The sequence below is a fragment of the Centroberyx affinis genome, unplaced genomic scaffold, assembly GCF_046629955.1.
Source record: "Centroberyx affinis isolate AG114_WGS23_722 - 3 ecotype Tasmania unplaced genomic scaffold, CSIRO-AGI_Caff_v1 ptg002483l_1, whole genome shotgun sequence".
NCBI lineage: Eukaryota > Metazoa > Chordata > Actinopteri > Beryciformes > Berycidae > Centroberyx > Centroberyx affinis.
Genome location: NW_027280713.1, coordinates 362,908 through 388,373, shown reverse-complemented (window position 1 = coordinate 388,373; position 25,466 = coordinate 362,908). Strand labels below are relative to the sequence as shown.

General features: G+C 40.9%; 1 protein-coding gene across 2 annotated transcripts in view; it reads left to right on the top strand.

The window, feature by feature from the left end:
- Positions 1-25,466, top strand: part of tjp2a (tight junction protein 2a (zona occludens 2)) — a 42,972-nt gene that overhangs the window by 4,123 nt on the left and 13,383 nt on the right. For both annotated transcript variants that reach the window (XM_071534078.1, XM_071534077.1), the window contains 9 exons: positions 7,655-7,793; positions 16,542-16,595; positions 19,225-19,349; positions 20,062-20,164; positions 20,849-21,659; positions 22,237-22,340; positions 22,850-23,003; positions 24,301-24,412; positions 24,981-25,111. In XM_071534078.1, coding sequence (XP_071390179.1) covers positions 7,788-7,793; positions 16,542-16,595; positions 19,225-19,349; positions 20,062-20,164; positions 20,849-21,659; positions 22,237-22,340; positions 22,850-23,003; positions 24,301-24,412; positions 24,981-25,111 — 1,600 coding nt within the window. In that variant the 5' untranslated portion in view covers positions 7,655-7,787. Of the gene's footprint in view, positions 1-7,654; positions 7,794-16,541; positions 16,596-19,224; positions 19,350-20,061; positions 20,165-20,848; positions 21,660-22,236; positions 22,341-22,849; positions 23,004-24,300; positions 24,413-24,980; positions 25,112-25,466 lie in introns of those variants that run through there.

The following is a 25,466-nucleotide window of genomic DNA, read 5'->3' as shown; positions in this document are numbered from 1 at the left end:
ATCCAGACGTCCAAGCTGCTGGAATATAATTCCTGTCCGGAGTTTGCATTGGTTGGCAGCTCATCAAGGGACCACAGAGATTATTTATTTATTTTGCTCCTCACGGGACATGGCAGCGTGCTGTCAGCTGGTCACTCGGGACGACAAGATACAGACATTTAATCAGTGTGCGGGGGTCGTACGAGTGTTTGTGAGTAGAGTAGTGTGCTCGCCGCCTGGGGACGCCGTTGGGGGTGGGTTGGCTCTGGTGGAGGTGTGTGTGTGTGAGGGTGAGGGTGAAGAAGATGGGTCGGTCTGGGTGTAAATGGCGAGAAGACTAAGCCTGGATGGGGGATTATAGGAGAAGGGGGCGGGGAGCATACATGATCTGTCAGGGCTTAGTACCACAATTATCCCAGTGGCTGCAGCAGCAGCAGTGGTGGCAGAGGCAGCGTTTTCATTAGTGTAATGTCCAGAGAATCTCCAGAATTATGTAAGAGTGACGTGCTGTCATCCCCTCAAGGCCCGCCCACTGCCTGGCGGTAACGTGGCCGTTGTTTTCCTTTTCCTCCCTCCCTCAGAAAGCCAAAAGGACATCTGTCAGAGTCGGCAGCGGTCGGGGACGGGGCTTGTAGTGCCGCGCCACAGGGGGAACTGCGGCGTACTACCTAGTGGGCGCCGGAGCTGCAGCTTTGTTGGGTGGAGCGGCGTGACGCCAGAGAGCAGTGAGGTGGCAGAGTAAGCCGGTCTGAGGGACTAGTTTCTTAGTCTGGTTGATGCAGAATGAGATGGGAACTGGGCGATGAAGGCGTAGCAGTGGGAAGAGGGTGTGTGTGGAGCCTGACTCGAGCGACCTGGAGGTTTGTCTGTTAGTCTCGGTGATGCGCTTCAAGATGGGGAGAGAGTGCTGATAGCAGTGGTTAGTGGGGTGGAGTCTGTGTAATGCTGTTGTGAGAGGAAAACTAGCGGAAGTGGTCTTGAAGAAGAAGATGAAGTTTAAGAAGTTCATCACTATCATGCAGGCGGCTATGGGGGTCGTACCCCTGAACAAACGGGAGCTTCTCCCACCCGGCAGGAAACTGTGGAGGCCTCCAGGGTGAGTTAGATGAGTGTGTGTGTGTGTGTTTGTACAATTGTAAAGACTAAGAAGAGTGAATCTGTGGCTTTCTCACTGGCTGGACATAAGACAGCGAGGGTGCGTGCCCCCCCCCCCCCCCCCCCAAAAAAAAGTGCCCGAAGTCTAGACAGATAAGACTCACAAACGGCAAGAAAAAACTCCTCAAGCCGAGCTGTCCTCATGCAAAAATAGGCTGTTTATCTATTTATCTATTTATTTATCTATTTATCATCTAACAGAGCAAAGTGCAGAAGTGTTTAAGTGGTGCAAAGTGTTTTCGAGTTGCCCCCATTATCTGTGCAAATGATATCTGGACAGCTTGGCTTGAGGAGTATTTTGTTCCTGTTTGTCAGTCTTTGTGTGTTTGGACAATAGGCATTAGCCTGACATGAACTAAAGCTCATACAAATACATTAATGCCAGCCTGTATAGCATGTTGGGCAGTAGTGATGTTGTTCAACTACTAGTTAAAGTAGTTGAACAACATCAGCAGTTGTTTGGTTTTAATTAAACTATATTAAATCTGACTAGTGTTTTCAGTAATTAGGTGTGTAGTTTAGGGAGTTAACAAGGTGTATTTTTCTTTCTGAAGTTCTAAAGGATACAAAACTGAATATGTGACATGCTGTAACATGTTTGCATTTGGATCATTTATAAGCACTGACACGGTATCTGACATTCAGTGTTAGCAGTACTTAATCACCAGTTTAACTACATTTTGCAATAGTTAAGTTTTAGTTTGACTTAATTGAAAACAAGGTTGTTTTTTTAAAGTAGACATATGGTTTGATGAAGTCACTACAAAGGTTTCCTTAAACTTCTTGCGAGGTTACAAAAAGTAACAGTATGTCAGTGGTTTAAAATGTATTTTTAACTGTAACATCTGTATTTATAATCAGTGGAATGAAATCTGTGACTCTATGTATAGCTCAGAAGATAACCTCATAATTCTCCCTTCTCTACATCTCTACATTTCTCATTTCACATCTCTCATTTTTGTCCTATATTCTCCGCTCAACTTTTAGGCTAGTATTCTACTTTTGTGTAAGTCATTGCCCCCATTCATTCATGAGGGCTTTTAAAAAACGGACACTTGTGTTCCCCTTCGTTTTCAGTCAGTCTCGGTCACTTTCACGTTGAGCTGGGGCCGTTTCAGAGCCATTCAGGCCGAACCTCCCACGTATGGTTAGTTACAGTGCACAATGATATCTGATACATGGTGGCATTGTGCCTGCATGACATTTGAGAATCAGATATGATAATTTTTCACCTTGTAGCTGGCATGCAGTTGAACTTGCATTCAAGTGGTGTTGGGTAAATAAACTAAATCAGAACTTAAAACTTAGAACAGACAGAGAGGGACAAAGGAACGGATAAAATGAACTGCAAGATGTAAAACACTTAAAACACTTAAAACACAAGGTGGGACATAGGATAGAAGCAAATAAAACATATGTACCATAGGGATAAAAACAGTATTAAAAGCAACCACTATACATGCTATATTTCACACTCACTTAAATCTGACAATGTGATCTTGTAGTGTTGGTAAAATATAATTTTAATTTGCATATGTGGTCACAGCCTGGTGATTAGAGGTCTAGTCTTGATCTTTTCTTTTATGTCTTGCAATGTAATTGGCGATTGCTTCAGTTGCTGCTCGGCACCACCACTTGTCAAGTCCCAGGAGCATTTTCAGCCTTCTCCTGCATGTTCCTTCCAAATTTTATCACTGACTGTCAGTGTCTCCCTAACACACGTCAGACACATGCAAATCAGTAACATATTTCAGACCAGTTTCTCTCACACTTCCCATATGCATCCGTGTGTAATACGTGAAAGCCAGCATGTCTAATCATGCACAGGAAATCTCCTTTCTTTACTCCCGGCACAAAGCCCCAGTGTGTGTATCCAGTCGGATGATTTGAATGTACCAAAACCTCATTTCTGAATCATTGCCATGATGTTGAGAAAAAAGATGTTTTAGCTCCGCAGAGAACACCACATGTTCAAACATGTTGTTAGCGATCAGGTCAGAGATGCTGCACTTTGAGTGAGACTGCAGATTATAGTATTATAGTAGGTAGTATCAGTGTGAGCCTGATTTCCTTGGGTGACCCGGTATCATTCAGAGCTATATACTGGTGGCTTAATTCTTTAAAACACTTGGCTTATTTTATGTGCCATTTATAATCGGCAGTTTGGCCCTACTTTCCTCATCTGACCCAGACCTTGCATTATGCAGAGTTAGGCAATGCACTGGAAGCTTAATTCTTGGAAACGTTTGGTTTATATTCCATCAGTGACCAGGGCTTTGGTTGTCATTCTGACTTCCCCCCCCCTCCCCATTAAGGGAGATGGTTTGTAATCTGTAATTGCTCTGTGAAAGAGATGGGACGGATATGCACTTCTGTACCGGTTCTCAAACATATATGAACTTAAAGCAAAAATACACCCTAAAGCAGCACTTGTGCTCTCTGTCGCTGTTGTCGTTGTTTTTAGCTTGACTGCCGTGCATTTTTCAGTTTATTTAACTGATTTTGAACAGGATTCATAAACCCAAGGGAGGTAGAATTCTCTCAACCCATAGAGGAGCTTGTAACCCTTCAATTAAAGTTGAAACATGAAAATCAGATTGGAGTTACCAGGTTTTTACCTGACAGCAATGCTATGTTACTTGTGTGATCTTGAGCAATTCACTGGTAAACATTTTTGTGAAGACCTCTCTGCAGGACAAAGAGTCTAATGTGTGATGTGTTCAGGAAACTTTGTGGACTATTTATTTCATTATATCCCTTTACAGTTCTGAACCACCAACAACTTGGTGTATGCACATCCATTATCCTGACCATAGTGTGCAGACATCCACACCCTGGATTGATGCTTCCTAAGTCTGTGTGAATACCCTTACAAAAAACTCACATGTGAAAACCCACATGTGAATTCAAAGCACATGTGTTTTTTGGACACAGGTTGGTTTTCATATGTGAATGTTTTTTGTTTTTTATTCATGTTATATTCTGACATAATGTGAGTCTTTACTTCAGAAGTGAAAATTTCAATTCATAGGTGAAAAGTGTTTTTATTCTACATGTGAACATTTTTTCATGTTCTCACCTATACCGTTACATATGACGATATTTGTTTCACATGTGAGAACCATAGACTGTAGGTGAAAACTTCACATGTAAAGAGACAGTTTATAGGTGGAATTAAATTTACATGGGAAAATAGGAAATTTCACTTGTTCACATTATGAAAACCAACATGTGTCCAGAAAGCAGCTTTGAATTCACATGTGGGTTTTCACATGTGACTTTTTTTTTTTTTTTTTTTTTTTTGGGTAAGGGAATTTATTCAGTAATGTTTCATGAGTTCGCTCAGTGTCTACTACAAAACCTCAATTTCCGAAATTCAAAATAACATAAAGTATTTTTTATTAGCTGATCAGTGCAGGACCAGCTTTTGTTTATTGCGTTGCTATGGTAACCAACTATCCCAGACCCTCGAGTCATTCATAGATAGAAAAATGCTTCTTTGTGATTTTGCCAATAGTTGGGGGCACAAAAGTCACAGCATTCATAAGCCATGATGACACAGTTCAAAACTAACACTTATTTTTCTTCAAAGACGATGTCATGTGCATCATATTGTCCAACAGTTATTTAGCTGTCGAGTAATGCTCAAAGATACCAATGCAAAACAAAACACAAACTGTCTTTCAGTTTCTGTCAGCTTCAGACCTCATGTTCTCATATTTGTATAAATGGTTTATTTTTACTTGGACAGATACAACCACAAGAGCATGTTACTATAGCAACAACAGCCCTTTGTATCTATCACAGTCTTTTTAGCTAACACTACCAAGTTTCCATTACCTCTTTCTTGGAGCAGGCTAGTACACACGCACACATTTTTGAAATACTGACATTGGGTAACTTTTTCCCAAATGGTAAGAGTTTTGGAATAAAGCCCTTAATGTTTTTGCACTGTCTCTGATGGAGCACATGTGCAGGATAATGTGTGTTTGTTTGTTGGCGTTGGGTGTTGCGAGTGTGTTTAATGGGGGCGAGCAGCAGGCCAGACACTGTTTTGTGTTTTCCAGCATGCACTGAATCACTGAAACACAAACACTCTGCTTGAACTTTGACTGTTTTCACACACAGTTTCCCTCTTTTGTTTACTGCTCATTATGTAGGAATTTTAGGTTCCATCTGACATTTTGGTCAAAAATGAATCCTTACTACAATGTAGCTCTGTAAATAGGCCTTTAGATGTGGCTTAAGTTAGATTTTTTTTTAAATGCTTAAGTGGGTAAAAGATGCAAATTGGAAAGGTTATATCTACATGTATCTATGCACAATATCTCAAAACTACTCTGCACACACCTATATATTCATGTCAATTTGTCACACAGCTCTCTCTTGGTCTTAAAAGAGTGTGTAAACAGTTTTCAGCCACTCTCCACCTAGTATACAATTTTGAAAAGATGTGAAAAAGTGGGGTCGAGAGCGAATAGGTGTGTGTGTGTGTGATAACAGATGAAAAAACAAAGATGTTCCTGTCTGATGAAGAGCATGGGAGCTCGAAACATAACTAGTTGGTAATAAATACACATGAGGGAGCACTGCCTAGGGTTGCAAAGGGGTGGAAAATTTCCGGTAAATTTCCAGAAAGTTTCCGGTTAATTTCCATGGGAAGTTAAGCTGGGGAATTTTGGAAATATTCCAAATTGGAAACTTTCCATGGGAATTATGGGAATTTATGGGAATTTATGGGAATTAATGGGAATTAATGGGAATTTATGGGAATTAACTGGGAATTGAGGGTAATTTAATGGAAAGGTATCATATCCAAGCATAAATATTTGTTTTGTTATAAGCAGACATCCATCCAAAATAATACAATTAAAACAGATTTATTTGTAAGTAGAACTTTATCAAGTGTTAAATATTTTATTGAACAATCAATTATTTCATTGAAGAACAAAAACATGAATGTTGAGTTAAATATTACTCATCCCCCCGACCCAACCCATTCAAAAATTAATAAAAATGCACAGGAATGCACAGTGCATGTAGGGGGCGTGGTCTCAATAGCCCTGCAGTAAGCAGTGTGCTACGTGTGCATGTGATTGAGGAATAGCATAGATATTCAACTGTACTTGCATGATATCTGGTTGTTTTAGTCAGGATTATGCTAAAATATATTTTCCCCAACTATATTTAAATTCCCTATTAAGAGCATACCTTCAATTTTGTAAATTCCTGGTTTATTCCCGTTTATTCCCATAAATTCCCATTAATTCCCATAAATTCCCGTTAATTCCCATGGAAAGTTTCCAACTTTGAAAATTCCCAGAATTTTGCAACCCTAGCACTGCCTCTATTTCACCTCTAGTTTTCTGGCATCAACACTGTCTGGCACTCAACACTGGGATGGGCCTTTTCCTACTCCTGTGATAACGGATCACCCATTTTTACTTGGGGGTGGTAATAATTTTCTGATTGCAAAGCATTTGACGCTGCCAAAGGCGAAATACCTGCCTTAACTACACTGACAGAGGTGTGGCCCATAGAGAGAAGTGTAACAACATTTTTCTGCCCTTTTGAAGCGGATGCATGATTCATTCGAAAAATGTTGAAATCCGTCCCACAATCCTTGCTGCATCATCTCTCTCTGTTGCTCTCTGCAAAAACTGTAATGCAGAAAAAGGAGGCAATTAATGCTATTCACTATATAGAAGCCATGAATGAATTTAAAATGTATTAAGTGTACAGTTGATAAGAAGGTTGTCAGATGTGTTTAGGGCTACAACTAATGATTATTGCCATTATCGATGAATCTATCTATTATTTTTTCGATTATTCATTTAGTCTATAAAATGTCAAAAGTAATGACAAATGGCAGTTCCAAGAACCCAAAGTGATTCTTAAAATTTCTTGAAAATGAAACAGAGAAAAGCAGGAAATCTTTTTACTTTTTGTGAAGCATTTGTGAAGCTGTAACCAACCATTTTTACTTGATAAATGGCTAAAATGATTGATTATGAAAATTATTATCGATTCATTTTCTGTTGATCGACTAATTGATTGATCGACTAATCGTTTGAGGGCTAGATGTGTTCACAATGAGTTGGTGAGTCAAAGGATAGCAGTCTGAGATCTTCAGTCCGGGCTCTTCTGGCCTTCCTGAAGTCAAGGCTAAAGACTAAAAAAAAAAAATAGTATTTTCACTTGGTAATGACATTTTAAAATTGTTGTTTACATTCTTGCAAGCCAATGCCATTGCTAGAAACATTTGTGGCTCAGAAATAAACATAATTCTGACACTTTGTTGTCACTGAACTTTTATTTATTACATTGAATCCTGAACCCTGTGAGAAAAGAATATCGTCCCATCCCTAATTCTTTGTTGTATGCACTTGTCTTATCCTTGTATCATTCTGTAACACTGTTTGTTATGTCACGTCTGGCATTATCTTATTGACTCTATTTTATCATTGTGTGTATCTCACTTCATAGTTCGTAGTTAAAAGTGTTTCCTTTCTCTTCGTAGGGACCAGCCTGGCACTGACCAGTCCAGCACTGACCTGTTGAAGTCCAGTCGCTCCTGGGACAAGTTCTGCTGGACGAGAGAAGCCCAGTACTTGTGTCTTCGCCGTCTCTCTTCACGCAGCTACTCTGCTATCATGATGGTATGTAGTTTACACTGCGTTGAATGTTGACTCTGTGGGTGTAGAGTGATATGAAGTCCACATTATGTCTCGCCACTCGCTCTTTGCACTGTATGTTGGGTTCATGTTGTCCTTTTTAGCGTGAGTTTCAGTATGTTGGCTGCTGTAAAACCAGTCTTTTCCTTAAACACAACATTTGAGACCCAAATATGAGAATTTTTCACCTTGTTGCTTGGATGTAGTTGAACTGAAATTCAAGTGGTGCTAGTTAGATGATCCACATGACCTTTAGGGTAGGTAAAATATAATTTACCTTCTCTCATTTGTGAATTAGTAGTTTGGTATTAACATGTCTGCACTGATTTCACAAGACAAATTCCTGTGTATTTATTGTACTCAACAACTGATTCTGATTCTGATCCAAACCCCTCAGAAAGGGACAGTGAAAAGATTATTTAATACACACATATAGTATTCTGAATTATTCACTACAGTAACCTACTGTGAGGCTGTTAAAATGCTTAAAACCTGTAATTTCTTGTTACATTTCCACACTATCTGTTCATGTTTGCCTCTAGAAATGCCTATTGCTGTTGTCAGTTTTGGTAAATTTTCATTGAAGGATTACATGGTTCTCTATGGGTTGAGAAAATGTCCCTCTTATGGATAAACTCAAAACTACACAGTGGTCAATCTGAAAACAAGGCTGCTTGTCAAGTTGACATTTTGGAGATACAAGGTTTCCATAGCGACGCTGTGTGTCCCAGGCTCTTGTCCTCTTTGCCTTATTTGAATACTACTACGCTTTGCTGACCCACTCTTGCCCTGACCCCTCCTGCATCCAGTATTATTAACCAGAGAGAAACGTCACGCCGCTAAAGGAGGCGTCATTGTTTTTACCACTTGGTCGCACAACTTATTCAGGCCAGTGAGGCTGCTTTGCATCAGAATGGCCGTGACATTGTTAAGAGACGTGAGTGAACTTGGAAGGGGTTCAGAAACATTATACATTCATTTTGGGAAAAGAAAATTGCCTCCTGAAAATTCATTCATCCTCAATGTGTTCCTTTATACCAGCAGCCAGTTTTTTGGTGAAAGAGTCAGATCATTTTGTAAATGTTGGATATTGGTGTCAATGTTAGTTGCAGGTCTACATGCTGTCAGGGTTTTGCAGTTTTACAGCTTTTGATAAAATACCAGATAGGAACCTTGGCTTGAATGGAGAACATTGCAGACAGACATATAGCCTACACACACAGATCCACACATACACAACATACACACACACACACACATACACACACACACAAAAACAAACAATAGGTTATTGTGGGACAGCAGCACATCCTAGTCTAGTTTTTCCGGACCTTTGCTTCAGCTGGCTTTTCAAACTCTTCCCCCCATACTGTAAAGAAAAAAAAAAAAAAAATAGGCTATGTTTCACATGTAGGCAACTTCTGAATATGTTTAAAGATATATTTCAAAATATGCAAAAAAAAAGTGTTTTGTACATGCAGATGGCATTCATTCGAAATATGTTTGGGACACTGGATATACATTTTCTTTGTTATGCTGCCCTACACAGACAAAGAGCAGTAGGCCAAGCTGCATGGCTGTGAAACTGAAAAATAAGACAAATCAAAGTTTATATCTTGTCCTGACTAAAGTATTATTACATCAGAGGATAATATAGTCAGGACCTTGAGTGTTTAAAAACAGACAAAAAGTAGTTAGGCTACTGCTGTTTGACTCTGTAAGTATCCAAAGTATATTTTGTCCAAAACACATTTTGAATGAATGCCATCTGCACATACAAATACATTTTTAAACCTTATCTCTAAAATATATGCTCAAGGCAGATGTGTGTTTTTGCAGTATGTGCTGTCTGGGAGCCTCACAGCAGGCTCCTTAAAAATCAATGCGAATTTGGACGGATCCATCTCAACGATATTAGACGAGCGGACACGATCCACACATGCTTTAAAAAACACTGTAATTCTGGGATTTTTAATATCGGTGTGCAACTAACTCTTTTTTTTTAGTGAGTCCATCAGTTTTGTTACTCATAAAGTGTTGGTTTAGTTGGGAATATTTATCAAAATTACAATAAAGTTTAATGAGACCCCCGCTTTGATTTGGTATAATCTAAACCCAGGGGCAACTCGGCGCTAATTTTTGCTGTAGTAACCTAATCTTAATGTTTTTGTCAGTAAAGTGTGAAATATTACGCGATGTAGACTTTTTTTTTTAGCCTTTTAATATATCGATTTTTTTCTGTCTTAAGAGTTCCATCTGATTGGGAAACATTTGATAGTTTTTTTTTTAATCTTTAGTTCAAGTCCAGTTCAAAGTGCATGATGCCAGTCAACGGAGGGGGGCTGCTCTCTCTCAGCAGATATGCGACTCAGTATTTTCATGTAAGTATATATGCTATATGAGCCGGGATACTAGGAAATATCGATAACTGCCAAAAATCGATCGATCCAAGTATAGATCTGATGTAGTTGTAGGTGTTTTCTGTGTGTGTGGGGAGTTTATTTCTAGGAGAGAAAAAAATCATACTTTGTTCACATCACGAGTTCCTCATGAATCCCTGCCTGTTGCATCCTGCACCTGCTGCTATAGAAATATATTCAGAGTTTATTTACTTGCTCTTGGTTGTTTTTATTTTGTAACTATTACGAATACATGGATTATCCGGACATTTGATCGATTTGGGCTTATGTTGGCCTTCGTATTGGCCTGTAACTGCAACAAAACAACATTATTGTCTGTCTTTTAACCAGACTGCCGAAGCTCACTTAGTTAAAAGTCTCTGTTTTTTTCTCATGTATCAACAAGTTAAGGTGCTGTAGCCCACAAAGTCTGTTATTGTGTTAAATGTGTTATTGTGTTGTTGTGTTTTCTTTATTTAAACTGGTGTGTGCAGTTACATTTCGTGTGCCTTATGGTGTAATGTGGCCTGTTCGCCAATAGGGGGCAGACTAGTACAGCCTTTTCCTCTGCAGGCAGCAACAATATCAACACACATTCAAACCCCTTGTGAAGGATTCTGGGATACTAGTTTTGAGATGAAAACACAATCTAAATTTTTTTTATATCAGCTGTATTTTCCTTGGTAAAGGGAGTTAGTATTTTTTCCCTCACTCTGGATCCAAAACAGAAGAACAGACCCCCTGAAAATGTAGAGAATTGTAGAAAGGGATCCTCATCACAGGAACAAGTTGACTTTTAGATTTGTTTTATATTATAAGAGAAAGGCAGGCTTTATTACTGTCTGGGGATGGGGAATAATGGTGAAACTCGCAGGTATTCAAACCATAAATTCCTCCATTGCAGTTTCCTAGTGTCTTTTTTTGTGTGTGATCAGTTGATGCTGCGGTGGAAATGTGTCTAGTTGCACAAACAAAACAGCACTGCTGCTGCTGCTGGTAGAGATTTGTCCTGCTGTTGACCCTTTGGCAGAGTGGAGAGACACGTGGCATGAATAGAGCTGGGCATTGATTCAATATTATTGTTTATCATGTTTCAATAGAATCATATTGTGATGTTGAGTTGTTATGATACACGATTCTGTTGCGAAAATTACTGATAGAAAGCAAATACTGATTCAAATCTCTCGCAAAATGAGATCTGAAACAAATTGGGGAATATTATTTGAAAAGCTTGCTGTTCATTATGATGAGCATCAATTGAGTTTTTATATGTTAGCAATTATCATTATACTGTATATCAATATCAAAATAGTTGCTTATGCTTATTGTGATATTAATTTGGGGGATTGAACCTTTGACCTTCTGGTTACAGGGACAGTATCAGCATTGGTCTGAAATTGTGAATTGTGAAAAAGTGAAACTAAGTGACTTTTCTGGGTTCCCTTCTAGTGACCCCACTTTGAGCAGCGCTGTTCAGCACACTGCAGTTTAACATTGTGTACGGTTTCATGTTGAACTGATATGTTTACAGTATGTGTATGTCTTAAGTTGTGAGCTGTAATGAAGTTTTGTGTCCTAAACCTCCCCAGACTACTTCAGGAAGCAGTCAAAGATTGTTTGTTGCCGTCAGGAACGGTTCTACTATCTGTCATGTGCTGCATGTTCCACTGTTTTTAGTGAACAAGGTTTTGATTTTTGAGAGTAAAGAGGAACAGGCTGTGAAATTGAACAGTTGTTATATGCTCTTACCATCATCTAGGACAGCCTAATCAATATTTGTGAACAGGAACAATTCTCTTCCAAAGCCAGAAACCAGAGAACTAAAACCCAAACAAGAGATCCCATCAGGCATAAAGTCAGCAGCTGTTACATAGACGAGTGCTTCTCAACCTCTTTGGCTCGTTACTCCTTAAAACGAAGCGATGCGGTCAGGCTGTGTAATATGCAGAGTGGTGAACAGTTCAACCAAAGAATGATTTTCCCTTTTTTTTCCAGGTTGTTTAATTTGATTAACAGAGGAGGCATAAAGGCTGAAAACTAGTCAGTATTTTACAAGAACAAAGCAAAAAATGATAGAAAAATCAGGAAAAATAGACTTTTAGAAATAGAAATAGAAATTTGTGTTTTTCATCTCACAGCCCCCCAAAATTATCTTGCAAACAACACCCGGGGGTCCCCAACCCTCAGGTTGAGAACCACTGACATAGACAACAAATAAAGAGACTGATTGGGTTTTTCATGCCCATGAGAAGCTTTATTCTAATTTCCGACCTTTAAGAAAAAACAAAATGCACCCATATATTTTAGGTTTCTGGCTTTGGAAAGAGTTGCTAATTTTCATAAAAAGTAAGCAGACTGTCCTAGACCAAAGGAATAACATATTAGATTTCTTAACTTTAGCGGTCTGCTTCTTTTAAATAATTAGTTTTCTAAGCCATATCCTGTGAGGATGACCCAGAATTTCAACTTCCATTCTCATCAGTGGAAACTGTGTTTGTGTTTCGTTATGTAATAGCCCACACTCAGGAGACCAGGACTTAGCCAGCAGGCTGCCAGCGAGCAACCACTACAATCACATCACATTGTACAATAAGACCGTCTGATTAACTGGTCTGACTTCGCCTGAAGCCTTTCTGATAGGAATTGGGACGGAACAGAAGGAAGCTGAAATGTCCCACACAGTCACTAGAAGCCTGGTGGAGTCTTAAAAAAAAAGAAAGAAAGAAAAGGATGGTTAATGAAGTGTTGTGCCTTTTATTTAGCGGTAAGGTCATAGGTTTGGATTTGGAGACAGGGAGAAATGTCCCACTTAATATTAGGCAAGGGATGAATTGTCTCCCTAAACTTTTTTGCCTTAGACACATACTGTAGTTTTACTTGCTCTCAGAAGCATATCTCAGAGTTGAAAACAGAATAAGAAATAAGAAAGAAGCGCTTCCTGGATCTGAGGTAGTAGAGGAAAGCAAAAACAGGTGCTCTGTGGTTGGCGGATACAACAATACCTAAAAAAGACTAGAGACTTCATATATGAGGGAGTAAAAGGATGGATTCCCCCAAAAAACCCACGGCACTCTGTCTGCAGGTACAAAAATGTAAAAGGCCTTTATTATAGTGGCTACATAATAAAAACAGCGATCACGCGTATCAACCAAGAACTAATCATAACTATACATATCTCAGAGTTTTACTGAACCACATTTTGTGATTGGCTTCAGTCACAAGAAAATTAAGCAGTTCCCTTTGTCATTTGAATCTCCTTTTAATGCCTTTAAAAGCATTTTGACAACAAATTAGACTGCCGCGTTCAATATTTTCATTCATGTTTGCCCTTCAGATCAGTGGTTCAATTTAGCGATGTCTTATTCTGTTTCACTTTGACCAACAATTCTCACTCTCTCACCTGCAGATTTTTCTCATGTAAGTTTATGTAAGTTTCAATCTTGCTGATGAAATGAGGGAAAATGGAGTTGTATTTAGGCTACTACTACACCCATAGTATGTCAGTGTGATTTGCAGAGTGTCCCCTCCTTCCAAAGCTGAAATTAAACCTACGCCCTTGGGTATAGTCCTATACATATTACATTTTATATATGCAATATAGTGGGCGCTTTTAGCCAAAGCACCCCGCAGTGTCATGAGTGTACATCTCTCTGTATGGGTGCCCCCAGAGGGAATTGAACCCCCAACCCAGGCAGTGTTATTTCCACGCTTCACCCGTTGAGACACATTGGATGCTGGATCGGGGGAAAAACTGACTGAATCAGCTGTATCGTCCTGCCCTAAAACCCCATGATCCATTTTCAGAAACCAGTCTTCATTGGATTTTCTGTTCCTAAGAGCTGACAGTGCACTACAGTGGGAGTTCATATTGCATCATCTAATGGCAGTTCTTCAATGGTTACCATTGCAGTGTATGGATTTGTGTGTGTGGGTGAGTGTGACTGTGTGTTTTTGTCTTATATGTCTGTCTGAATGCTTCGAGAAATCAGATGAGTCCAAGTCAGAGTCATTAACAGCTCACTGCTGTTAGGCGAAACTTTATATTTAATCTTAAGAGTTGATTTGTCACTTCCCATGGGCGGAGACGTGTCCATACCCAACACCAGCATTTAATTTGGGTATGGGGCAAATTTACATTGGTATCAATTAGAAGAGATGGGACACTCTTCTCTGTTGCAGCCCCACTTTGTGATTTACTTGATAAGACAGTGTATTTATGTATTACATAAAACTCTTGTATAGTGTAGCTTTAATATCCTCCCTCCTTAATCCCAAGTGAAGGCGAACACAGACCGGGTCACCGCTGGGGCCCGGCATTGTTCGCAGTTTTCAATGCTGGTTTTCAGTACCGGTTCTGACCAGTTTTGAGCAAAAAATTGCTTTTTGCTTATGCTTAGTCTCTTCTCCCTTTCTGCATTGCACCTAGTCGTATCAGTACATTTATGCAAACTGTTTATCCCAAGGTTATAAATTATAATGTAATAATGTATTAGCCGTATGCTCCAGACACCGCAAGGGCATTATTTTTTTATGATTTTGTTCAGGAAGCAGCTCCAGGCACATGATGGTAGACCCAACACTGCAGAAGACAGTATTCATCTGAACAAGTCATTTAATCTTGTATGTTAAGACCTTTTTTGTTAAACGGTTGTAAATAATTTAGCTTGATCAAATAGTGTCATTTCACCAATCTTCAAACATATGGCACTATAGTGAACTAAGGCAAATCATTCCCCGTTTCAAGATTTTTTTTTTTTGCCATTTAGAAAATTGGGTTTTAAGACGAAAATACAAGATCAAAGATGCCGGCCACAGAGCCTCATCAGAAACCCCCTCCATGCTCTTTGCACTGTGTAGTTTCCTTTTGTCCAATTTTAATTTTCACAGCCTGGCTGCGTATCGGCTCTTTCCATTCTCTCTGCCACCGCTGGTCATCTGGTTTCCCTCACAGGCCAGAAGACCAAAAAAGTGGGTTACGATGGGTTTGCTGCCCGAGTCGTGCCCCCGTTTCACTAAGCCTGGGCCTGAGATGACAGCGGCACAGAGATTTCACTTTCCACTTTAGTTACCAAAATAATTTTAAAGTTAAAACCCCAACCAGTGTGCCGCTGTCAGTAACCCACCCACGCTCAAACCTGCACTGTGTGTTCTGCAGATGTGTAAACAATCTGTAAAACTTGGGGAAAGTGTGTCATTCATTGCAGTGCGCATGAATGCATCAGTGTATCTAGCACAAAAAGTGTTTTGTCCTCAAACGTGTGCCCTTTGTTGTTGTGTTTGTGGATGTTGCCGCATGAACACTTGGGTATTTAATCAACGTGTGCGCGCGCCTGTGCAGGAGTTAGTGCGTCTGTATGTTTACACTGTCTGCAGACGGTGGGATTTGCGCTGAATGTAGGCCAGCAGAATCCCTCTTACGTCAAAGGCAGGCAGGCAGGCAGACAGATGCAGGGAGAGTTGGTGGTGGTTCTGCTGCTGTGGCCATGGAGGAGGCTGTGGCGCATCTCAGTTCGCCAGAGCAACACCGGCGGTAAAGAGGGAGAGAGACGCAAATAGGGAAAGATACACGCTCACACACACACAACGCCAAGGGATGAAGACCGTACTCAGCCTGCACAGGAAATGGGCCCACGCGGTCAAGACGATCCGCATCCTCCAGGGACTCGTGAGTGAGATTCCACTTCCATTGGCTCAGATTTGACCGGAGAGTTTGGAGAGTTTGGTTCTAAAATTAGGTTGAGAAACATGGCAGAAACTCTTACAGAACGATTGGTAGCGTGGAATTAAAACAAATTATGGTGTTTTTAAAGGGTAGAAGTAGTTTGTTGACAAAATTATTACACTTATACCAACTGGATGCTCTGTATTATTCAGACATTCAGGTAATGAAATAGGATTTTGGAAATTAACTTCTCAGTTGGTTTTAATGTGATGGACTATATTTGGGGGAAAAGTTAGTTTGGACTTGGTTGAGCTTTCTGTTTGTTGGTTGTTTGTGTTGATAATTGGTGAAGCTCGATTTAGCAGGTTGTGCGTGAATGTTTATATATTGGTTGATTTCTTGCAACAGTTTGTCAGAGCAGGAGCTTACACCCCAGGTTTATTTGAAATATTTGGAATGAAAGCTGATGGATGTTCACACGTTTGCTTATCAATATTAATTAATAATAAGAAGAAGAAGTTGCGTACTCAAACTTGTCATTGTTCTACATTCTGGACACTTTAGGTTGTGTTATGACAGTGTAACGAACGGGCTTCATTGTTACATCATGTAGTACATTATTAATCTGTCCAGTGAAATGTAACCACCCATGGCTTTCCTTTCTCTCAACAGAACCCGGTGATGGAGGAGACGGTGTGGGAGCAGTACACCGTCACCCTGCAGAGGGTGAGTCCAGCCGTCCTGCGGCTGAAACACATCCGCCTCATTACATTTACATTATTTACGTTTCAGGCATAAAGCTCATGCTGTTATCCAGACTGACCCCCAGTAGTGAGTGCATTTAAATTATTAGATCGCCACATTACAAGCAGCCAATAGGAGAGAGTGCAAGGATCACAGACTATAGATCTAACAGATATTCCTGTGCTCCCTGATAGAGAGATTATACAGAGGTACAAGGTAAAGCTATAAGAGACACGGCAAAAGGTAAAAAAAAAAAAATCAGTATTGTATCCGTTTCAGTTGCAGCTTTATAATTAATTGCTTCTTCTGAGTTGAGCTTTTTAGCTCCCTGGACGGTGGAAGTTCAATTAGCAAGATAAACTAAATCAAGTTGTCTTTGCTTTTTTCAAATATCTGAAACAAATTAAACTGCTACTTTGGCCAGTTACACCACATGAATTTAATGTATAGCGGTATCGCATCCACATCCACGCAACTTCACAACAATTTGGTTGCTTTTTACTCGCACCAGATTACATGCCTCCAGTCAAGAGAAGGGCACTACACACTGTTCATGTTAAACACATGTATAGCTGTGCGAGCTACGCATCTAGTTGAGCTTAGGCAATCATCATGATGATGAGCTCATTGTCTCGTGCTGTAGTTCAGTGAAGCCAGAAGTTAAAGTGATAAGCAGCTTTAGCGCTAAAAGGTCCTGTGATGCTGCAGGTCTGACTCAAACTTTCAGCCCCACCACAGCCAGCTGTCATGCTCTGCTTTACACTTCATATATCTTTTTTTTTTTCCTCTTTCTCTTGTTTTTTTTTTAATCAGAGTTCTCTAAATACATTTCACTTAGTACCATCCTGCCTCTGTCCCCCGCCTCCCCACAACGCCTCTCACCCGCCTTACTTAGGGAAAGGGACAGTCAGGAAAAGTCAATGCATAATGCTCTGCTCTCCTCCTTAGACCTAACTTGAAGGTTCCCTTGATCAATAATCAATTGTTCCAGTGAAGTAAGACCTTGTGCTGGGCAAATCTCAGGTCTGAATGTGTTAAACTGTCTGAATGTAAAGCAGAGTGGTGCCGAACAAGATTCTCAGCAAACCTTCCCTGGATAAATAATGGTTTAAAAAGCAAGTCCATTTTAATTTAATTCTTTAATAAAAATGATGGATTTTCACTTGTTTGCTCAGACATTCCCAGAGACGGCATGCAGACAATCTGCGACACAGATCATCTTCTAGGTTGTGAGTGTAGCTTATCGCGATGTAGTGCATAAAATTCTTAATTCAACCATAAAATTCAAGACACGCACGAAATACACATCTTTTGGGCAGCTTAAAGCAGGTCTCAGATAACTTACTACCAGTACACAGGATCTGATGTAACTGTCCTTGTGCAATTTTGGGTGAGTACGTGCATGTGGAAACATTCTTTGGTCATAAAAGTAAATGGGAACGGGTGAGGGCAGGTATGTCACTGAGTTATCACGTGGGCAGTGACCCATGACACACATCTCAATAAATTAAGCCTACAACACCTCCAAAAGGCTCAACAGTAAGTCCTGGCATCCCAGAAACTACTTCTATATCTACACTATGTTTACATCTAATTCACAATATTACGTCTAGCCTTGCTACTGGTCTTAACAATAGGATAGTGTGGCAGCTGACTTTGCAGGCTTGAGACTGATTAAAATGATGTTCTCCCAGTAATTTCAACTATTGGTCTGTCAATAATTTGATTCTATTATTCAATTTGATATTTTAACAGTGCAAATAGGTCGTCTCTCTTTCTCTCTTTTTTCATTTTATATACATACTGTATATGAGAGAGAGAGAAAGAGACTGACAGAGAGAAATCTGACTACTAACAGATCAATATGCATGTCTTTGTTGCGTATCTGTTATTCTGATGTCCCATCTTTGTGTGTCTCTTTTTCTAACACCGCTTTCTCCCCCCCTCTCCCCCGCCATCTGGTAGAGACAGAAAGGGAAATGGTGATTTTTTTTTTTTTTTGTAGTACAGATGGAAGAGAGGGAGGGAGGGGATAAAGAGGGGGTCATCAAATCTCTAGTCTGATCTCATCTAGGCAAAGTGGAGCAGTGTCAGGTATAATAATTTAGAGGCAAAACCCATTCACAAGTGGAAAAAATCCTTAAAACTCTCTGTTCTTTAAACCTTGAATAAAAAACACCATGGAAAAAGTATAATCTCATATACACAAACGCGCACACACACACACACACACACACAAACACACACACACACATGCTCGAGACGGTTATCAAGCTAAGGATTAACATCACAGAGTTAATCGCACACTGATACACGCAATGAAGTGACAGAAGATCTACACATAGGCGCTGAACTCTAAAGCTTTCACACATACTGTACATGGACCGCTGCATACTGAGACATGGCTCCAGTAAACACAACTTTAATCAGAAGCAGACTCAGAATCCCTTTAATCGCCATGTACAATAAAATACAGGCATTGTAATACAGAACATACTGACACACACGACACAGGGATTACCGGACCTCACACACACATTGCGTCAGGACACTGACGGACACACAATACACAGGAGACTCTGCATGATGTGTGTTTTCCTCTCCGCCACAGGATCCGAAGATGGGCTTCGGCATTGCGGTGTCAGGGGGGCGGGACAACCCAAACGAGGAAAGTGGGGAGACGTCCATCGTGGTGTCTGATGTTCTACAAGGAGGGCCTGCCGACGGCTTGTTGTTGTGCGTACTGTTGTGTTTTTAACAGAATATAAATCAGTGAAATCCACACAGTTTAACTGAAGCCAAACGGTTTGCTTCTGTGTTGCCACACACAACACAAAAACACAAAACACATGCACGCTGTGAAGCAGGTTAGTGTTGATAGTAAAGCAGTGTAGTGTTGTTAATCAAAACCACAGCACCACTATTCTGTCATAATATGTAGCACCTTTCTCAGTGTATTTACACTACCAGTCAAAAGTTTGGACACACCTGATTGAATGTACTATTTTTTCCATTATCTTTAAGCCATTTTGATCTAAATGCTTACGCTTAAATGTTTTAAATTTGTTTCTTAGACAAATATAAATAGTGAGGTTGATGCCTATGTACGAATTTCTTTCCAAAGCCTTTGCCTTTCCATCAAGGCAAATGGTGGCTACTTTAAAGAATCTAAAATATAAGATAGTTTTGATTTGTTTAACACTTTTTTGGCCACTGCATAATTCCATTTGTTTTATTTCATAGTTTTGATGTCTTTACTATTATTCTAAAATGCGGAAAATAGTAAAAATATAGAAAAATGTGGTGTGTCCCAACTTTTGACTGATAGTGTATATATTTTTGAATGAAACTTTACACTTGGAGTACTGAGAATACCTAACATAACTAATTAAGTCCCTTACTTGGTTGTTACTGTGTTTATCTAATATTAGCTTGTGGTTGTGTTTAGTGAGAGTGACCGAGTGGTGCAGGTGAATGCCATCCCCATGGATGGAGTGGTGCACTCCTTCGCCGTCCAAACCCTCAGGAAGTGTGGCAAAGTAGCAAAAATTGTAAGTAAAGCATTTGGTTTTTTGTTTGAATCGTATTGGTTTTTTGTTTCTTAGTAAACAGTGAAGATGTGTGGAAAGTTTGGTAAAATACTACACCAGCTTTTTGGGCAACTGTCCCGTTGGTCAACTTACCCTTTATGTGACGAGAGGATTGGCAGAAAAAGCCCCACCAACTCTATCTTCTTAAGACAATAACCAATGGTAACGTTCATCTTTATGCAGACGACACAGTTTTATATTGTTACAAAATTCCGTACAAATGGTTTTTGAAAATGCAAAATGCCTTCAGTGCCCTACAAAAACATTTGTGACTAAATACCAACTGTTCTCCAAAGCTCAAAACACTGATTACTCCAATCCCTAGATTTGCACATTAGATTGTACTCCTGTTGAGAGTCCTTCATTACAAATATTCGGCTATCTGGATCAATGACAAATGCTCCTTCAAAGTACATATAGATAACCTTGTCGCTGATGAAACTTAGCAACTTGAACATAAATAAGACCGTATCTGCCAGAGACATAAGATGATTTTGGTGGCATCCCTGTCGTAATGCGTAAAAGGTAAATTGACCAACGAGCCAGTTTCGAGCCACCCAAAAAATCTGTGTAGTCGTTTAATTGGACCTCTTAGAGTTTGGCCTTTTTGTTTTTGCTGAAACATGTCGTCTGTCTTTTTAACAGACAGTCAAGAGACCCAGGAAGGTTCCAGTCAACCTGATGAACCGTCCCCCGTCACCGGACGACCGAGTCTTCAACAATGACTTCAATGACGATTACAACTACGACCAGGACCGCCGCAGTGTGTACAGCGGCCGAAGCGGAGGTGGACGGGACCACAGCCTGGAGAGGGAGCGAGGAGGCGGCGGCTACATGGATTCCGGCTACCAAACACGTGAGCGCGACTATGACAGGGATTACGACCGGGAGGAGCGTGGCAGGAGTATGGAGCGAGACCTCAGCCCCGACAGGCAGTACAGGAGAGACGGCAGCAAAGGTCGAACTTTGGACAGAGAACGAAGCCCGGACCGCCGCTACAGGAGCGACCACTTGCTGGACCGCGACTACAGCCCGGACAGAAGGTACCGCAGCGAGCGTGCTTTAGACCGAGACCGCAGCCCAGATCGACGCTACCGCAGCGAGCGAGCCCTCGACCGGGAACACAGCCCAGACCGGCGCTACCGCAGTGACCGAACGCTGGACCGCACCAACAGCCCGGACCTGCGCTACAGGGGCGGCGGCGGTGGCGGTAGCCACAGCCCAGGCCGCGGCCACGGTCGTGACCACAGCTTCGACAGGGGCCGTGAACGCATCCCAAGCGACCGGGACCACAGGAAGTACGAAGAACCGGTGAAGCGGAGTGGGAGCAGGGACCGTCTGGACCGGTCGCCTTCACCCGCCGCCATGCCCATCCCTCTGCCCCGCCCTCCTCGGGAACAGGAGCCGCTTGAGAAGCCGATGAGCGTGCTGCTGCTGAAGAACCGGCCCAATGAAGGTGAGAAACAAAACCAACACACCCCACAGGCCGGTTCACACCTCGGCTGTGATTAGAAGACCCAAAAAACATCTTTCCAACCCTTTCAATCAACAGTCAGCTTTTCAAACCAGTTACAAAATGCTTTACAGACAATGAAATGATGAATCAAATCTAGTAAGGTGAGGCATGAAGAATGATTTGAATGTCCTACTCCCAGTGGAGTCGCTCTTCCAACAGCCAAGCCAGCCTAGGATTTTCTTTTCTCTGCATCTGGGAACCAGCATTTAACACTTTTAAAAGTTTTCTTCCACACCTACTTCCACCATTTTGAAATAAGTGACACCCTCTTTTATAAAACAATTCAGAGCACACAATTTATACAAATTATGCTACTTTTGTAAAATGTTAGTTGACAAAATGCTAATACTTTTACAGGCTAGAATGTCTATATTTTAGATGTCTTGGAAGAGGGATTTCCAAAACGGAAAAAGGATCCCTAACCTTCCTCATCAGTCAAGGGCCAGGTTTGATATATGATTGCACCAGTATGTTTTTGCGTTGATACTATAATGATGAATTTTTGTCTCGTTTTCAGAGTACGGCCTTCGTCTGGGCAGTCAGCTCTTCATCAAGGAGATGACCAGCACAGGTCTCGCCAGCAGAGATGGGAACCTGCAGGAAGGAGACATTATCCTGAAGGTAGGCTGAAGCCTTCTAGGCATGTACTCAACATATCTTGGAGAAGAAGTGCAGATCTTGAACCAGTTTTATGTCAGAAATCATAATGAAGGTCATGGGCGAGGGAAAGTTGCTACTGGTTGCCTTCACCCCTGACAAAAACCCTATATATTTTTCCATGCACAAATACAAAATAATTTGTTGAAAGCAACTTTACCAGAACAGCCATTTTTGAATAGAGGAGGTTATAAAACTTCATTGTAATCACACCTTGTAAAGACTCAGCTCCATCATCAACAATCAATAAAGGAAGATGTCATGTCTCACTCACTGTTTTGTATAATACAATATTTATATTCCATTCCTTTTGGAGAAGTCATACCTCTCTCACTGAGCTTTAAGTATGACATGATGACTTCCCCTCCCTCCTTTTTCCTCGTATTGCTTCCATCACGCCAAACACTGAACGTCTCCTCATTTCTTGCGTCTTATCTTTCCTCCTCCTTCCCCCTAATCTCTCTGTCTCTCAGATTAATGGCACAGTGACGGAGAACCTGTCTCTCAGTGACGCGGGAAAGCTGATCGAGAAGTCGCGAGGGAAGCTGCAGCTGGTGGTGCAGAGAGACAGAAGGCAGGTGCTGATCCGAGTCCCGCCGATGGCCGACAGCGACTCCGAGCTCGATGGTGAGAGACTGTCCAAACTCAAAGGCAGCAGGTCCTACCCAGGTTAATGGGGGAAATCTGTCGAGTGCCCACCTTCTCATGTAAAACCCACTGCATAAGAACTTTGTATGCACCAAAGAAATTAATTGTGGAAATGTTCATCTTTTGTTGTACTGCTGTTGTTGCTGTTGTTGCCTCTCTGTTTTGTATTTGTACAACTTGTCCCCAAGACCTGTTTTTCCCTTCATAAAATAAAAGTTATCCATTTTACTCACACTTCAGTTTTTCTGTACTCAACCCTGCATAAAGCCTGCTATGTTTACAAATATTTCACAAAGCTGGAATTAGCACTATGTACTAACCAAATAAGTGCTTTAAAGAGATTTGGCACACTCCATCAGCATTAATATTCAGATAAAAAGAAATATATTTAAACGTTGCTCTGTCTATGCAACACAGTACAAAATGATCCCTCTGCCTCCATCACTACGCACTCTTTTTTACATTTTTAATTTTTTATGTCACATGACCAGATAGCAGGCTGTGATTGGCCGGGACCGATCTAGATAGGATGGTACAATGTTCGCAGACCAAACCCCTCGGCAGGGGGGCGTTGTTACATGCCCCGGAGACTTGTGACCCACTTTGTCCGGTTTAGGGACTGTGTGTGTGTGTGTGTGTGTGTGTGTGTGTGTGTGTGTGTGTGTGCGCGTGCATGCATGTGTGAGAGTGCTCACTGGCCTTTGGCAGGGTGATCTTAATCCACCATCATAATCCAGCCATTGGATATGACAGAATTTCATTATGTTATGGTCCGCACCGTAGCAGCCGTCTGGCTTCCGCCATCTAAGAGTCGCTTGGTGGGAAGGGCGTTCAGAACAATGGGGATTGGCTGTGTGACCGTGAGGATTTTCAGATTGTCAGCTCAGCTCGGCCCAGTTTAAATCACCTGAAGTGTGTCTGCCCAAATTTGTTCTCTGTTATGGTATTCCTATATTCCTACCACTGCCGCCACGTAAAAAAACACGGAACGGCACTTTAGGGGTTATGCTTACTTGAAAGTTTATAAATGTTCAGTTATGTGTTGAGTTTCATGACCTTTGGGCTGTGGAATCCTGTTAAAGGCATATTATGTAATTAAACAAAAAATACAAGGGCATCAAGGAGAAAATGAGCATTTGTTTATTTTGCAGATTGTCGTTTTTGTGAAATGCAATCTGTCTTTATTACCTGTACACAAAGACATTGTTAAGGAATCAAAAGACACCGTAGGCAACGTCTCGATGAGTCCTGACCTGTCGGTGGTTGTGTGTTGCAGATATCTCAGAGATCGAGTCATACCGCTCCTACTCGCCGCAGGACGACAGGCGGGGCCACCACTCAGATCTGTCCTCCCACTCCTCCAATGAGAGGCTCAGAGAGAAGCCCAGGTGAGCTGTCAATCAAGCTTCAGTCACAGGCCAAATATAGGCCACACTATTTCCCCAATATCTGAGACAGGCACACAAGTAAAACACAGACAAAAAGTGTGCTTTACTGTGCTCTGGAGTCACAGAAAGTTAATCCCTCACAAGGTTAATTTTAAAATAATTGTTAAAAGCTGCTTCTGAATAGTGTGTCCTTGTGAAAACTCTTCATTGGCGTCATGTAAATTCTGATCATATATTGTGGATATACTTGTTTAAATGTAAATTCTTAGGTTATTGCTACTGCTGCATGATGTATTTTCCTGATCATGTCAACACCATTCTCACATAATGAGAATCTGACTTTACTGTGACATCCTCAGTGATTTTATTTATGTGTGTTGTCAGATAGATCAAATCAGCTTGATGACACTCAGCCAATCCATTACATCAAATATCACTGTGTCTTCGTGATACGATTGCATTATTAACTTGATTTTTCAAGAAAGTTTTCTAATCTTGGACACTGATGTCCAGAGGGTTAGGGTTAGTCAATAAAGATTTGTAATACCAGAATGTGTGATGTCACTAGGGAGGACCCACCCAACAGGCTGGCAAAAATGGGCGCCATGCCAACACCGTTCAGAGCTCCGGACCGAGCTGCAGAGGACTCGCCCCCTCTGCAGGCGGAGAGGGAGGAGCCACGACCGGAAACACCTCCAGGTAAACATGACTGCTTCTGTAAAGACCGTGCAAAACATATTGTGTTTCAATTATATTATGTGTTCTGTTTGTGGAGTTTCATTCCTAAAACTACATATCTACCATATGTATCTATTTTGATATAATTGAAAATATTTTATATATATAAAAATATATATATAAATATATATATATTTTAGAAAAGGTGTTAAGTTAACAAATAGCTTTCATAATTCTCCATATTTAGTTTTACTTTCATGCCAGCAATCTTTTTGTTTTTAAGAGTAGGTGTCACATTTTGCAAACACTGGATATCTCATTTTGCAAGAAAACTCTGTTTGCAGCTGGAGGGGGCAAGTCAATTTTGCTCCATAGA